At 45.8% G+C, this 15,852-nt stretch overlaps 1 protein-coding gene across 3 annotated transcripts in view; it reads left to right on the forward strand.

Moving 5' to 3' along the window:
- Positions 1–13,514, forward strand: part of LOC121287184 (collagen alpha-1(XIV) chain-like) — a 209,657-nt gene extending 196,143 nt beyond the window's left edge. For 2 of the 3 annotated variants that reach the window (XM_041204812.1, XM_041204811.1), the window contains exons 44-48: positions 3,600–3,666; positions 8,637–8,825; positions 11,483–11,560; positions 12,669–12,824; positions 12,998–13,514. In XM_041204812.1, the coding sequence (XP_041060746.1) occupies positions 3,600–3,666; positions 8,637–8,825; positions 11,483–11,560; positions 12,669–12,824; positions 12,998–13,044 (537 nt within the window). In that variant the 3' untranslated portion in view covers positions 13,045–13,514. Of the gene's footprint in view, positions 1–3,599; positions 3,667–8,636; positions 8,826–9,388; positions 9,605–11,482; positions 11,561–12,668; positions 12,825–12,997 lie in introns of those variants that run through there. The other variant, XR_005945154.1, reaches the window with a different exon arrangement.
- Positions 13,515–15,852: the final 2,338 nt, after the last annotated feature.

The following is a 15,852-nucleotide window of genomic DNA, read 5'->3' on the forward strand; positions in this document are numbered from 1 at the left end:
CCGCTGACAAGGGTGGTGCTGTTGTTGTCTGGTGCGCTGACCTCTACCTTGCGGAGGCTGAGCGTCAACTTGCAGATACTTCCTCCTACCACTCCCTGGACCATGACCCCACCACTGAACATCAAGCCATTGTTTCCAGGTCTGTCACTGACCTCATCTCCTCTGGAGATCTTCCTCCCACAGCTTCCAACCTGATAGTTGCCCAACCTCGGACAGCCCACTTCTACCTCCTACCCAAAATCCACAAACAGAACTGTCCCGGTAGACCGATCGTGTCAGCCTGTTCCTGCCCCATGGAACTCATTTCTCGTTATCTTGACTCCCTTCTCTCTCCCCTTGTCCAGTCCCTTCCCACCTACATCCGTGATTCCTCTGACACCTTACGTCACATCAACAATTTCCAGTTCCCTGGCCCCAACCGCTTCCTCTTCACCATGGACGTCCATCCCCCACCAGGATGGTCTGAGGGCCCTTAGCTTCTTCCTCGAACAGAAGCCTGAACAATCCCCATCCACCACTGCTCTCCTCTGTCTGGCTGAACTTGTTCTCACACTGAACAATTTCTCCTTTAACTCCTCTCACTTCCTCCAAATAAAAGGTGTGGCTATGGGTACCCGCATGGGCCCCAGCTATGCCTGTCTCTTTATGGGGTATGTGGAACATTCCTTGTTCCAGTCCTACTCTGGCCCCCTCCCACAACTCTTTCTTCGGTACATCGATGATTACTTCGGTGCTGCTTTATGCTCTCGTCGGGACTTGGAAAAATTTATTAATTTTGCTTCCAATCTCCACCCCACCATCATTTTCACATGGTCCATCTCTGACACTTCCCTTCCCTTCCTTGACCTCTCTGTCTCAATTTCTGGTGATAGACTGTCCACCAATATCCATTACAAGCCTACCGACTCCCACAGCTACCTCGACTACAGCTCCTCACACCCCGCTTCCTGTAAGGACTCCATCCCATTCTCTCAGTTCCTTCGCCTCCGTCACATCTGTTCTGATGACGCTACCTTCAAAAAACAGTTCCTCTGACATGTCCTCCTTCTTCCTTAACCGAGGTTTTCCACCCACGGTCTTTGACAGGGCCCTCAAACTTTTCCGGCCCATCTCCCGCGCATCCGCCCTCACACCTTCTTCTCCCTCCCAGAAACACGATAGGGTCCCCCTTTTCCTCACTTGTCACCCCACCAGCCTCCGCATTCAAAGGATCATCCTCCGCCATTTCCGCCAACTCCAACATGATGCTACCGCCAAACACATCTTCCCTTCACCCCCCCAGTGGCATTCCGTAGGGATCGTTCCCTCCGGGACACCCTGGTCCACTCTTCCATCACCCCCTACTCCTCAACCCCTACCTATGGCACCTCCCCATGCCCACGCAAAAGCCGCAACATCTGCCCCTTCACCTCCTCTCTCCTCACCGTCCAAGGGCCCAAACACTCCTTTCAAGTGAAGCAGCACTTCACTTGCATTTCCCCCAAATTAGTCTACTGCATTCTACATTGGAGAGACCAAACATAAACTGGGCGACCGCTTTGCAGAACACCTGCAGTCTGTCCACAAGAAAGACCCAAACCTCCCTGCTGCTTGCCATTTTAACACTCCATCCTGCTCTCTTGCCCACATGTCTGTCCTTGGCTTGCTGCATTGTTCCAGTGAAGCCCAACGCAAACTGGAGGAACAGCACCTCATCTTCCGACTAGGCACTTTACAGCCTTCCAGACTGAATATTGAATTCAACAACTTTAGATCTTGAACTCCCTCCTTCATCCCCACCCCCTTTCCATTTCTTTCCCCTTCCTTTTGTTTTTTCCAAAAATTTATATAGATCTTTCTTTTCCCACCTATTTCCATTATTTTTAAATCTTGTATGCCCTGCTAGTCTTTCCACTCCACCCCCACTATAGCTGTACCTTGAATGGCCTGCCATCCATTCTTAATTAGCACATTCGTTTAGATAATATCACCACCTTCAACACCTCTTTGTTCCTTTGTCTGTGATATCTTCTGATTATCTGCTCCTATCACTGCTTGCTTGTCCCTACAACCACACCAACACCCCCCCCCAACTTCTCTCCCCCCACCTTAAACCAGCTTATATTTCACTCCTCTCCTAATATTCACTCAGTTCTGCTGAAGGGTCATGAGGACTCGAAACATCTACTCTTTTCTTCTCCGCCGATGCTGCCAGACCTGCTGAGTTTTTCCAGGTAATTCTGTTTTTGTTTTGGATTTCCAGCATCCGCAGTTTCTTGTTTTTAACATCCAACATTCATTGGGCAGTAATTGGCTCAGGACAAGACTGCTGCAATTTCGAGGGCTAGAGAGCTGCCAGCCAATCAGATGGCTGGCAGCTCTGTAGTCCCAGCAGTGCCAGGTTCAAGCAGTGGCCAATGTTGGGGCTACAGCTAATCCCCATAAAAGAGAAGGTTAGGGAGGCTAGACTGAAGGTATGTCATAGGTATGACTGGCAGGCTCCAGCAAGGGGAAAGGGGAGTTATGGAGCCAGGTTAGAGAGGCTGGTGGTGGAGGGGGCGGGTTAAAGGTGGGTATGACCTTGTTGGGTGTGTCTCTGATGGGCACGGGGGACCCCTAAAGGAGGTTACACCTTCCTCCCCCCCTCCCCGCCCGGCATTCAACACCAGCCTGCACAGCTAAAGCTGTTGAGCTACCTATTCAGAAACATAGAAACATACAAAATAGGAGCAGGAGTACATAATTCAGTCCTTCGAGCTTGCTCTGCCATTCAATATGATCATGGCTGATCCTCTATCTCAATGTCATACACCTGGTCTCTCCCCATAACCCTTGATTACTTTAGAGTCCAGAAACATATGCAATGACTTGGCCTCCACAGCCTTCCCCAGTAGAGAATTCCACAGGTTCACCATCCTCTGATTGAAGAGGTTTCTCCTCATCTCAGTCTTAACTGGTCTATCCCATATCCTGAGACTGTGATGCCCCCTTGTTCTAGACACCCCCAGCCAGAGGAAGCATCATCCCTGTATCCAGTTTGTCCAACCCTGTCAGAATTTTATATGTTTCAGTGAGATCTCCTCTCATTCTTCTAAACTCCAGTAAATACAGGTCTAGTCGGCCCAACCACTCCTCATATGACAGTCCTGCCATCTCAGGAATCAGTCTGGTGAGCCTTCGCTGCACTCCTTCTGTGACAAGTATATCCTTTCTTGGGTAAGGAGACCAAAACTGCACACAATACTCCTGTGTGGTCTCACCAATGTCCTGTGCATCTGCAGTAAGACATCCTTGCTCCTGTATTTGGCATGGATAAAATAGCAATGGGGGTGGGATAAGGCCTATTAATTGGCCACTTAAGAGCCTCAATAGGCCCAATGGCAGGAAAGCAGGTCACCCAATGCTTCGATCAGTCCCCGAAAAATGAGAGGTTGGGGACGGGCAGGTAGGCAACGGATAGGCCATGAGCTGCATTTTATGAGCCCTCCTGGCTTCAAACCCGTAGGTGGGGTCTGTCAAATTCCTGCCCTTGTGATTTTATTATACTGAATGAATAGGCTCCACTAAAACCAAAATGATCATGGACTTATCCAAAACATTGGTTGGTTTTTCATTTTCAGGGAGAAATTCAGTCCCTCGCTTCGGTTTATCAACTGGTTACCCAAGCTTGTGAGGACCTTGTTCAGAGTAAGTAACATAATTCCAGATTCAAAGGAAGGAGCTCTGGGCCCCATTAAATTTGGTATTTAATCAAAAGAGCAACTTGTCTGAATACACATCAGTTTTAAAATGTGGAGCACATTACAATGTCTGTTCACTTGTTGATAAGTATTATGATGCAGTGGACCTGATTTTGCGCACACGTATCAGCAGGCCTGGAAGCAGACACGATATCTGCTTCTGGCCGCAATTTCACATCGCTGGCCAATTAAGGCCAGGCCAGCGTGAAATGTGCCCGGACGTTGGGGCAGTGCTGCTGGTGGGGGCAGGAGCGTGGCGGATGCTGAGTCCAGTGGGGACCCAGGGTTGGGGGGGGAGGTTAAAAACTGAAGGCTGATATGAATTGGTGAGGAGCCTCGGGGATCTGTCCAGGAGAGAGTCTAATATCTGGCAGCAGTTATGGCCTCACCACCCACTGGGCACATCAGACAGGAGGGCATTGCAAGTGGGCACTCTGCCGCCCTCTTTCCCACCCCCCCCACCCTCCCAGCTCCCAGACGAGTGCCTATGCACTCTCATGGAGGCGGGGAGTGCTCAGTATGATATTCTCATGCTGCGGGATGGCAAGAGGAGGCCACCCTATCTGATGAAGAAGGCCTAGATAGAGGTGGCTGTGGAGGTGAGCGGGCATGATGTCATGTGCTGCACATAGATCCAGTGCCAGAACAGGTCTAATGATCATCTGCAATTCACAAGGGTGACTACCGACTTTGCACAGAACTGTGTACAGATGTCTTGGAGGGTGGCCATTCTTCGTGGTGCTCAGGGGTGTGAGATGAAGAGTGCCACATGGCACATATCCCTGTGCCGGCCAAGGTTGGGAGATCTGTCTACTTACCTTGGGTGTATGGAAGGGTGAGGTGTGTCAATCTGATGGGAACCTCAATCTGGCTCTCCTGGGGAGTGGGGGGAGGGTGCGAGGCTGGTATGGGGTCGCAGGTAAAGGATGGACTAATGAATGTACTTTCGTCCGTACTGGAGAAGAGAAGCCATAATGCGCTGGAGCGCGCACCAATGGGTGGTGGGGTGCTTAACATCCTGATCCTCTCCAAGTTTGAGATGGATACCCTGGACGTAGAAGGGACAAGATCCACGGTCGTGGAGGGGCAGGGGTCTCAGAGGATGGTAAGAGTCCACTTGACAAATGAGAGACTGGGGAAGTGTGTGAGAAAGGTAAGGCCGTAGCATCTCCAGTGAGAAGTTCGAATCCAGAGTACCCATTGTTTGGCCAATCACAATGTCTCAGTGAAGCAGCTGTCCTTTGTGACAAGCAACTGTCATACATGCACGGTCACTTAGCAATGATGTTCACAACTATCATATTCTCTTCCTTCCTCAGATGTGCCATCCTCACAATGCCTGCAGAGCCCAAAGACCCCCCTTTATTCCCAAGGAGGAACCGCCAATCAGTGCACCTATGTCACATTCTCTCTCTGCAGACACAGGCATGTCGGTGGACAATAGTGCATCTGCCCAGTTGGCAGTGCACAGTGGTGGGGCACATCACTCACTTGAGGAGCTGGTGGAGGCAGAGAGTAGCCAGCATGTCAGCAGTTGGAGAACTACTAGGGACCAGGACGATGCTGAGTCCGAGCCTCTGGAGCCGTCCATCAGTAGCAGATGCTGGATGCCCGATGGGGTGTAGGGTAGGTTCTGGTGGAGATCTGTGATGGAGGAGTCCATGCTGAGCATGAGCACTGTGTTGACCCGGAGCTCCGAGCGCACAACCTCCACCTTCATCAAAAGAGTGGCGACTCTCATGGAGATACAGCTCCAGGAACAGAATCGGTGGCTTCTGGAGCTGCGTACAACTTGCAAGCCCACACGACGGCAGTGACCTCAGTGGGTCACTGCCAGCGTGAAAGATGGATGAGGCACCTAGTCACTCAGCTTGGCGCCCATCCATCAATGATGAGCAGGGAGGTTCAAAACAACCTCACACTAGTGGACGAGCAGCATCTAGGGGCTCCTCTCAAGTTGCTCCAGGCCCCTCTTCCAGCACCTGTGGCTTCTGATGAGGCCACAACAACTGAGGAGTGCCCAGCCATGGCGCTGGACGCTCCCTTCCAGGCAGGGCCTGCACAGGCTCCACTGGGCAGAGGACGTCCGCCAAGGTCATCAGGGCCGACAGGATACCACAGTCAGCAGGCTGCCTCCAATGCCGCTGCCAGTAAGGGGGGAGCATCAAGATGCAGTGCTTGCAAACAAAGCTTTACAGCATTATAAACACGAGGAGTCATCATGGGTGATATTGCTTCAGTTGAAACATGCTCTATGTTCAAATTGTGTAAACATGACTACCATTTAAAAATGGTACTCTGTTTCATGAATGTGCTTTGTGTTTCTCATAGGTGTTGGGCAACAGAGTGGCTTGTGACAGACAGGAAGGGCTGCAAACTTTATTTCAGAGCTAGTTAATTGACATCGGGGTAACAGGATGGCCTCATCAGGAACGTTCAGTAAGGAGGCCCTCACTTTCAAGCCATGCTTTGGATGCCTAGCTGACTGAATGGAGAATCATGGTTTCCCTGCCTCCCACAAGGTTCATCATTTCAAGCCACCTCCTCACCCTGGGCCCCCTCCGACCCATCAGTTGAGTCATCCTCTGTGGCCTGGGGAGCTACTTCGCTGACCAAATGGAGCGCAGCACAGAACAACAATAAGCGAGACATGCTCTAGAGGATATTGCAGTGCTCCCCCTGATTGGTCCAGGCAGGGGAACCTCATTTTGAGCAGGCCAATGGTCCTCTCCATTACCACCCTTGTAGAGGCATGACTTTGATTGTACCTCTCCACTGCTTCGTCCTTGGGTGTCGAGTGGCATCATGAGCCATCTCTGCGGATAGCCTTTATCAGCCAGGAGCCAACCATCCAACTGAGCTGGAGCGATGACCAGGGAGTGCCACAGGATATACGCATCATGGGAGCTGCCGGGTACCTGGCACAGACCTGCGAAATGTGTCCTGTGGTCATAAACAATGGAGTGTAACTCCCTTCTGTTGACAAAGGCACCCAGCTCAACCCACTGGTGTCTTTACGGCCACATGTGTGCAATCTATGGCTCCCTGGCTGCAGGGGAAGCCAGCAAATGCATCGAAGCCTTTGGCTCGCTTGGCCTGGCTGGCTTTGTAAGTTCGGAAATGAATGAAATTCATCACCCGTCTGAACAGAGTGTCAGTGTCCAGCTAGGTGCAGCTGTGAGCAACAGATTGGGAAACACCACATAGATCTCCCACTGACCCCTGGAAAGAATCTGAGGCAAAAAAGTTCAGGGCCACTGTCACCTTAAGAGCCACTGGCATCGGGTGGCCACTGTTTGAGGTGGTCTCTCTTTCCACAGGTCGCTCCCTGGGACTCTGCGCGTGGGCACCAACCCTCCTCTCCCTTCTGGCCCACTCCTCCTCAGAGGTGGAGGTCCTCCAGTGGAGTAGACACTCCCCATTTGCTGAAATACAGATGACACAGGATAGTGCCCTGAAGGGGGCATTCGGCAGAAAGCCTCTAGGAAAGCTTGTAAGCCAAAGAATCCTCCAGTATACACAGAAAATGCAAATAATTGTCAGAAAAGCACTTACAACCAACTCTCACCTAAACTCCTATCTACTCAAAGCCACGGCTCTGGTCGACTTTTATCCTGCCCTGGATTGAGTTTCAGTTAAAAACAGGATGGCCGCCAGGCCGTGTGGCCCTTGCACTGACCGCAAAAATCTCACGGACCACGTGAAATTTCAATCAATTTCCCCTTTAATTGTTGGGTGGGTTTCTGACTCCCGTGCGCGCCCACCGACCATAATATGGTGCGATGACATCGTGACACGCGCCTGACGTTTCGTCACACGGTTTCATGTGAGGTCAGGTTGGCCGCGCACCCAATCCTGCCACTTAAAATCCTGGCCCTGACGGTTTTGTTTTGAATCTTTATTTTTGAGTAAACACTTAAAAAAAAATTTTCATTGATGGTAAGAGTTCTACAGCGGCTTGCGCGTTCATGCCTTTGTATGTTTTTTAAACATAGTTGTTGCAGGGTCATACATTGAAACAGTGAGTCTATCAGTATAATGACGCATATTAGTGAAAAGTCATTTTACAAACTTTGGGGTCAGAGTAGTTGATGGGTTCTCCTTGAATGTTGCAACAATTTTATGCAATAGATAATGTTAGAACAGCCTGGTAACATAGCTACCATTAGTTCTATGGACACAAGTATTATAATATTAGGACAGGGAAAAGGTTTTACGTGGATCCTCAGCTGGAGTTATGATTAAGAAAACTGACTAATTAGTTTAAGTTGCTGTCCCGTTCTATAAACAAGATTAAACTAGTGCAAGTAAAAATCATGCCCTACACATCCAGTGCACCTTTTGTGATTTATTTTGTAAATTTTACGTTCTCATTTCAGTTTGCTGTTACGGAGATTTACAAAGGGCATATATTTTCAGTAAAAGTCAGTTATCTGAAGCAGCTGGAGCTTCCATGCAGTCTCCATGGGTTGCTGTGTGGAGCTTCAAAATGATACCGCTGGCGTCAAGTCAGCAATGTACATTTTTGGCCGCAATGGAGCTGAACATCGGGTACTACTTATAACAGGAGGCTGATGCAATACCACCCATTTTTCATCTGTGTCTGAGACAAATTTCTATCCCCTGTTGCCTTGGACATCATTTCAATCCTATGTTTATATTGTAATTTAACAACTTGCCAACTAACCATTATTACAGAAAACAAAAGAGTCCATCACAAAGTTAATATCCCTCAAAATTCCGAGTCTGTATTCCCACTGAGTAAGACTTCATGCTGGGACAGGAGGCTCGCAGCTTCAGTGATAAAATACCTGTTAACAGGCAGCTGAGTACATTTTAGCTCTTTCTAAGAGTGGGTTTAAAAGTAACTATCATACTACTGCAATAATTCTCACTTTTATATTTATTAACTACTAGATCACATGATCAAATTTGATTCGATCCTGAATGAGTTTACAAGGAACCCGGCACCTGTACGGATCATTCAGGGGCCAGCAGGTGAAGTCGGGCGCCCAGGGCAACCAGGACCACCTGGAAGTAGAGGTCCTCCAGGAATACCAGGCATGCCTGGTGATGTTGGAAAGGCTGGCTACCCAGGAGAGATAGGTATTTTACATCTCCTTGTTCATATTTTAAACAGCTGCCTCATCTTAGTACTGGAAAATATTACCAGCATACAGAAATGCTTGGCTGTTTCCTAAAGTTTCCCTTGCATATAGGGGAGATTTTTTATTTTCACTCCCTGAGCAGTAATCTGGCGGGGTGGATTATACGAACAGAAAATGCTAGAAGCACTCAGGTCAGGCAGCATCTGTGGTGAGAGAAACAAGAGCGAACATTTCCGTTCTGTGACTTTCATCAGAACCTTTGATTACACGCTCTTTGTCGAACCAATTCGATTTTTTTCTGTTGAAGGGTTGCCAAAGTTTTTCGAAGTTAACATAAATAGAGCAGGGCAGTGAATAGATTCCTGGGCCTCTTTGTGCTCTCTGTTTGCCATCAAGTGCACTGAGTACCAAAGATGCATGACAGCCCTCCGTGCTAAAATGATCACCTGCTGTTTCACATTACACGCTATTTTGCTACTTTGGTGTGCGGGTGTGATAATGTCTTTGGTTTCTAAAAGTGGACAGAATCACCTACTTTTCCAATTCCTGTGTGATATACAGTGACCCTTGAGGAAGGATGTGCATGTGAATGTCTGCTGAACGCAGCATTAGGCGTGGCTATAATACTCCTCTTTGCAGAAGAGCTCATCAACACTCACTGCCTAGATTGACAGATGAACTGTAACCACTTGGGCAAGCTGCCAGAAGTCTGTCGCTCGTGTGAGAATACCACAGCAAGAGGAGAGGAGAAAATTAATCAATAGTTCTGCCAGTGATGTAAGCCACCTTGGAGATCGGCTTTAAAAATTTAATGGAGTTCATCAGTTGAAATGGCAGGGTGAGCCTGTAAATGGCACCTAATATAGATGGGAAGTTGCTTGCATATGGAAATTGGAGTTAATCCAGTTCTAGGAGTCTGATTGCAACTTCCAAGCACAAATAGGCAAAGAGTTTGCTGCGAGTGACTGACTGTGAGCAGCCAACCCAATGATCCTTAGAGAGGATATTGGTAAAATGGCCTGGAAAAGTTTGGGGGCAATATTCATGAGGCCCATAGGAGCAGAAGTGCAACATTACTGCAGCCCACCACAGATTGCTGTCTAGACCCACTCTTCACAATGGGCACCTCCGCTCCCCACCTTTTCTTTACTGATGACTTCTGGTTCAGCTCGTTTATGGAGCTGCTGGATTTTCCGCCCACTCTGATTCAGCACGCCCACAGTTTGTACTTGTTGAACACTGGCAGCTCACCAACTGAGGTCCATTGAGGCCCAAAGCTTTAAATGGTTTAAGGCCTCTTGCTTAACCCATCAAGCAGTTGCTATGGGTGTGCCACCAACTTCACACATGGTCTAGGCACAAATTCAAAATCATACCCTATGTCCCTCCTCTGATATTGATTTTTGGTTAATCAGTTAAAAAAATGTATGAGCAGAATATTGAGTTCAGCGGGCAGGCGTGCGCCCAACCCATCGAGCATAAAATGACGCACGATAATGTCAAGCGAGCATCTCAACGTCATCATGCAGTCCTGCGATATTTCATTCCAGAGTCGGTAGCGTGCCCGCCAACAATTAAAAGGCCTATTAAGGCCATTAAAAATGTAATTAAATTCAAATTTACGCTGCCCATCCAACCTAACGGTTGGCGGGAAGGTGAAAAGGCCAATTGGCCTTTGCACTTTTTAGGAAACCTCATCCATGGGCAGGATAAGGTTTCCCAAAGCAAACAAAAATAAAATAAAATTTTTGCACTTGAATTAAAAACATGTCCCTGCTCATATGACAGAGTTACATGAGGGGACATGTTTTATGACATTTTTACTTTGTTCATTAGTTTTTTTTAAGCAGCACTCATTCTCCCTGAGTCACAGAGCTGCCTCAGGGAGAATGATGCGTGATGTTTGCACTAAGCCCACTCGCCCCCCACCCGCACAGGCAGTGCTGAGCGCTGCTGCTCGTGTTGCACGCTGGACGAGGCTTAATTGGCCCGCCCATGTAAAATCGCGGTGCGTTGCTGATCACAGGCATGGTCGGCTTCCCAACCGTCCCCGCCAAGCACCCTCAGCAAGGGCAAAATTCTGCCCCATGAGAATGATTTTTTCTTGGGAACCATAAGGTATCATTTTACCATAACCAACAATGGAAGCAGCATTGGATGCAAATGCAAAGTTAGGCTGCTCAACCCATAAGCCTTACTGGGTCAAAATGCTAGAGGGGTGAGATTCAATCGGAGAGTTAGGGGAATCCAAAGATGGGCTTTAATGAGAGAGTTGGGTGCAGGAGGGAAACACTTCAGTGGGTTGAACAGGCCTTTCTTATTCTTGACTTTTTTTCTTATTTGATTTAAACAATTGCCCTCTGTGCTAAGCTTAGCATGATGTTATTGATCTGGCTTCAGGCATTTGAAGTTTTCAAGTCCCTCCTTAATGAAGGAGCAGAGAGTACTATTGTCCATGCTAAGATCCTGATACACTCCCATTGTATGATATACAGAGTGCTATTTGGTGAAATGCATCTCACGGTGTTCATGGTAAGTGATTATTTGCTTTACACAGATGTACAGCAATTGGATCATTTACATTTAGACTGGTATCTGTTTCTGCTGGTCTATGTAGTATTAAATTTGTCTAAGTTTGAAACCTTTTGTCAATAGGTAAACCAGGCAATAAAGGAGAGAAGGGTAGCCCAGGAATCAATGCTCCAGGCTCTGAAGGACCAAGAGGGACGCCAGGTAATGATAATGTTCATCATCAGTCAATCTCTGACTGTGATCAAGCTACAAAACGTGGCTAAAATTCATACTGAAAGCAGATGAAAATTGTGCGGTTTACAGCATTACTCAGATTTATAGGATTCTCAATTCAACTAAAAGCTTAAGAGAAAGAGAAGTACTGCTGCACCTGAATCTTTGCCACAGTATTAAATAGGAAGAATTGAATCATTTTACTTCAGCCAGTATAAGCAAATCTTCACCAATTTAATCACCTCAACTAATTATGAATTTCAGTCAGTTTAATAGCTGATACAAGCTGACTCCATGCTGCACATTTAAATATGCGTGAAGTAATTGAAAGATGTGAGCAATACATCAGCAAGCCGTATCACCAAATAAGTTAGACAAGGAAAGATATTTAACGGATTTTAATCCATCCACCTGGAAAAATTCTGCAGTCCCGACACCTCCCCCTCCACCCCCAATCCCCCGCTTTGTGTCATCCAATTGTTTCTTACATAACCTCAGAGTTTTGCCTCTACTTGAACAAAAAGTTCATTTATTGATTATTTTTGTATGAAGGATAAGGACCTGTCAATTCGACCCAAATATGTTCCTCTACACAGAAAGCTTCATTTAACTGATGTTTTCCCTCACTTCCCATCAGATTCAGTAAGAAAGGAGACCGCTGGCAATGGAGCTCTTTACCCTTCTTGTTGAGTGCCTGTATCAAGCACTCCTGAATTCGGGTTAGGCTGGCTAAAGGAAAATTATTATTCTTGTCCAACTTCAAAAAAATGCCCCATGCTCCCAACAGTTTACTATTTCCTGTATCATCCATTCCTGTGAATCCTCTGAAAGAGAATGCAATATGTGTCAATTAGTTTCTTCTCCACCAAGAATTGCAATGCAAACACCTAAATTAATTTCATGTTGGACTCTTAGAGCCAATAAAGGCAATCCATCCCGTCAGTCTGAAATTGAATTTGATCCATAGTCTCAGAGGTGAAAGGAGATTCTGTAACCAAGTGCACCACCAGCCTCTGTTGCGCTGTCATTTCATGACAAGATAGTGTAACTTTGTTTTCTCACTGAACAATGCTTTAACTTCTGTACATTTGTGTAGGCCTTCGAGGTGAAGGAAAACGTGGGAAACAAGGACCACAGGGCTTGCCTGGCCCACCAGGCCGTCCTGGGCTGCCAGGTTTTCCTGGATCCATTGGGCCACCAGGTCCTGCAGGACATTGTGATGTCCCTACCTGCAGCACAGTTAACCCAAGGCGTAAGTATGATTACCATTTGCCGAATGTTACTGAGTTAACAGCTTCTAAGTTAGTCTTTGATTTAAATATACCTTTCCTCTTAAAACCTTTTCACAAGAGATTTTTAGTTTGATAATCTTTATTTCTGGTTTCTATTTTTGCTATTAATTTTTTAAAATTTTGTTTTAATTAGGTGAATCAGACATTGAACCTGAGGGTGAATTGCAGTACCTGCCTTAAATCATTTACAGTTATGGAAACAATTCTTGTTTTTATGTGTAAGGAGATCAAAACAACCAAAGCAAATTATTTCAACATAATGAAGAGTGTTCAGTTGAATGAACCACAAACACATTTCAGATTTTGAGAACAGAATCATTTTCATATCACATTGTGATGACACTGTAAGTTCCAGCATGTACTGTTCGATGGGGAATGGGACAAGTTGATGGTGAGGTATATGAAATATTGGTCATATGTAAAGAAATCTGATGTTGCAGTTTAGAAAAATGTCTGCTATCATAAAGGACGTGTTGATCAATCACATAATATGAATTTTATCAGATTTATTCGGAATCACAGCGAGATAACAAAAGAGAAAGAGACTTGCTTATGGTGGCTGATTTAAAGTTAACTGCAAGGAAATCCTTTTTCAATGTTTGCGTATTGCTGAAGATTGACAGCGTTCACTGTTGTTGAAGAACTACAGTCATTTGGCAAATGAGATTTTTGTATCTTTTTGAATGATAGTATCTTACTGTTTTTCTAAATCAATATGAATAAACAAATACAGTAATTGTATATTTTGCCTCAATGTGCTGTTAATTTAGAGTTAGTGAAATTTCCTATTGATGCAAGGGCAGATATTGTCATGTCACTAAGTATAAATCTGGGAGATGTAGATGTAAAAATGTGAATATTTCCCATTCAACATCATTCCAAGCATACATGTATTCACAAAATAACTGTATAAATGTCCAGAATTAACTATGGTTTTTAAATGTACTTTTTAATTGTAGCGTACTGTTTCATTAGAAGTCAATCAATGCTCCCTGACTAATTTTAATGTCAGAGCATTCTGTCCAATCATTTAAGAATTTATGTCCATGCTTCAAATTACTTTTACACTTAAGAATGTATTCTAGGTTCCCAGCAGCATGAATACATTTATTTCAAACCAAAAGTAATAATAGTTATTTTTTGCATGTCATTTAGAATGGAATTAATATTAAACTGACCCATAATGAGTTGGAATATGTTGTTGTGATGGATGGAAAGGTGAGAGGGGGAGGGACTGTGAAGAATCCTTTGAAGAATGCTGAGAGATGAGCTTTAAGGAGGGGAATTCAAACCTGGAATAGTGGCAGGTGAGCAGCATCAATTATGGCTGGTTAAGTCAGTTGTGCACTAGATACATTCAAGTCTACACTCCTTGGATCAGAAGGAGCAAAGAGCGAGGCCACATCAAAGGGGATGGCCAATTTAGATCTTGGCACTGAAGCAGTATAAATTGTGGAGTCCACTAACTTGCATAAACAGAGGCAGGAAAGCTGTGTGCCTGCTACAACAACAGTTTGTGAAACCTGCTGCTGCTTAAAGACATAGTAGCAGAACTGGAGGAAATGGGCAACCTGGGTGATAAAGATGACAGTCCAACTGAAGAACTAAGGAACAAATTTTCGGCAACCAGACCTGCATGTCCTTGTAAGAGAGAGTTAGAGCAGGGGGCACAAGCACCATCTCAGTTCCAAGGAGCTCCTGGTATCTCTGGCCTTCAGCAATCATCTTACACAGCTTTATGAACAGCACTGTGATGCAGGGCATGCATTGTTTTAATAAGAAGCTTCTGCTGTAAATATACATGCACAGCACAAGCCACTTTGTGGGTTGAAGTCAAATGTCCTGATGTGTGTCTTTTCTTTAAAAACATAAAACTGCGGACGCTGGAAATCCAAAACAACAACGGAATTACCTGGAAAAACTCAGCAGGTCTGGCAGCATCGGCGGAGAAGAGCGAAGTCGACGTTTCGATTCCTCACGACCCTTCAACAGAACAGTTCTGTTGAAGGGTCATGAGGACTCGAAACGTCAACTTTGTTCTTTTCCGCCAATGCTGCCAGACCTGCTGAGGTTTTCCAGGCAATTCTGTTTTTGTTTGTGTCTCTTCTTTGTTTGTTATTGAGAGGATGTTTGGTGACCACTATTCAGTGGGAGACATATGTTCCTTCTATGCCTCCTTACAGATCCTATAATCCAAAGTTCTCTGAATTTGGAAACACTTTCTTTAGAATGGAAAATTATGCATGTCACTCCGCTATTTAAAAAAGGTGAGGGAAACCACAGAATTTTAAATCGGTTAGCCTAGCAGATGTTGTAAGGAAATTATTAGAGCCCAAATTTAAGGATAGGGTGACTGAGCACCTTGAAACTTTTCTTTTATTCATTCACAGGATGTGGCAGAGTTTATTGCCCATCCCTAGTTGCCCTTGAGCAGGCGGTTGTGGGCTGCCCTCTTGAACCGCTTCAGCCCATGTGGTGTAGGTACACCCATAGTGCTGTTAGGAAGGGAGTTCCAGAATTTTGATCAGCAACACTGAAGGAATGGCGATATATTTCCAAGTCAGGATGGTGAGTGACTTGAAGGGGAACTTCCAGGTGGAGGTATTCTCAGCTAATCAGAGAGCCAGCATGGATTTGTGAAGTGTAGGTCAGGCCTGACAAACCTGACTGAAATTTTTGAAGAAGTGATTCAAATAATGGGCAGGGGAATTTACGTGGATATTGCTTATACGGCGCCCATGAGGTATTTGATAAAATCTCTCATAATAGACTGTTAGCTTTAATTGAAGTCCATGGAATTAAGGACAAATTATTGACCTCGTAAGAAAATTAGCTGAGCAGTAAGAGACAAAGAGTAAAGATAATGGGCAGGCAACCTAATTGTGACATATGACTAATGTGTCTAGCAATGAGCTGGGGCCTCAATTATTTACCAGATTTATTAACAGCTCGAAAGATGGAATAGAAAGCCACATTTCCAAATTTGCT

This window comes from Carcharodon carcharias, chromosome 14 (assembly GCF_017639515.1).
Source record: "Carcharodon carcharias isolate sCarCar2 chromosome 14, sCarCar2.pri, whole genome shotgun sequence".
Classification (NCBI taxonomy): domain Eukaryota; kingdom Metazoa; phylum Chordata; class Chondrichthyes; order Lamniformes; family Lamnidae; genus Carcharodon; species Carcharodon carcharias.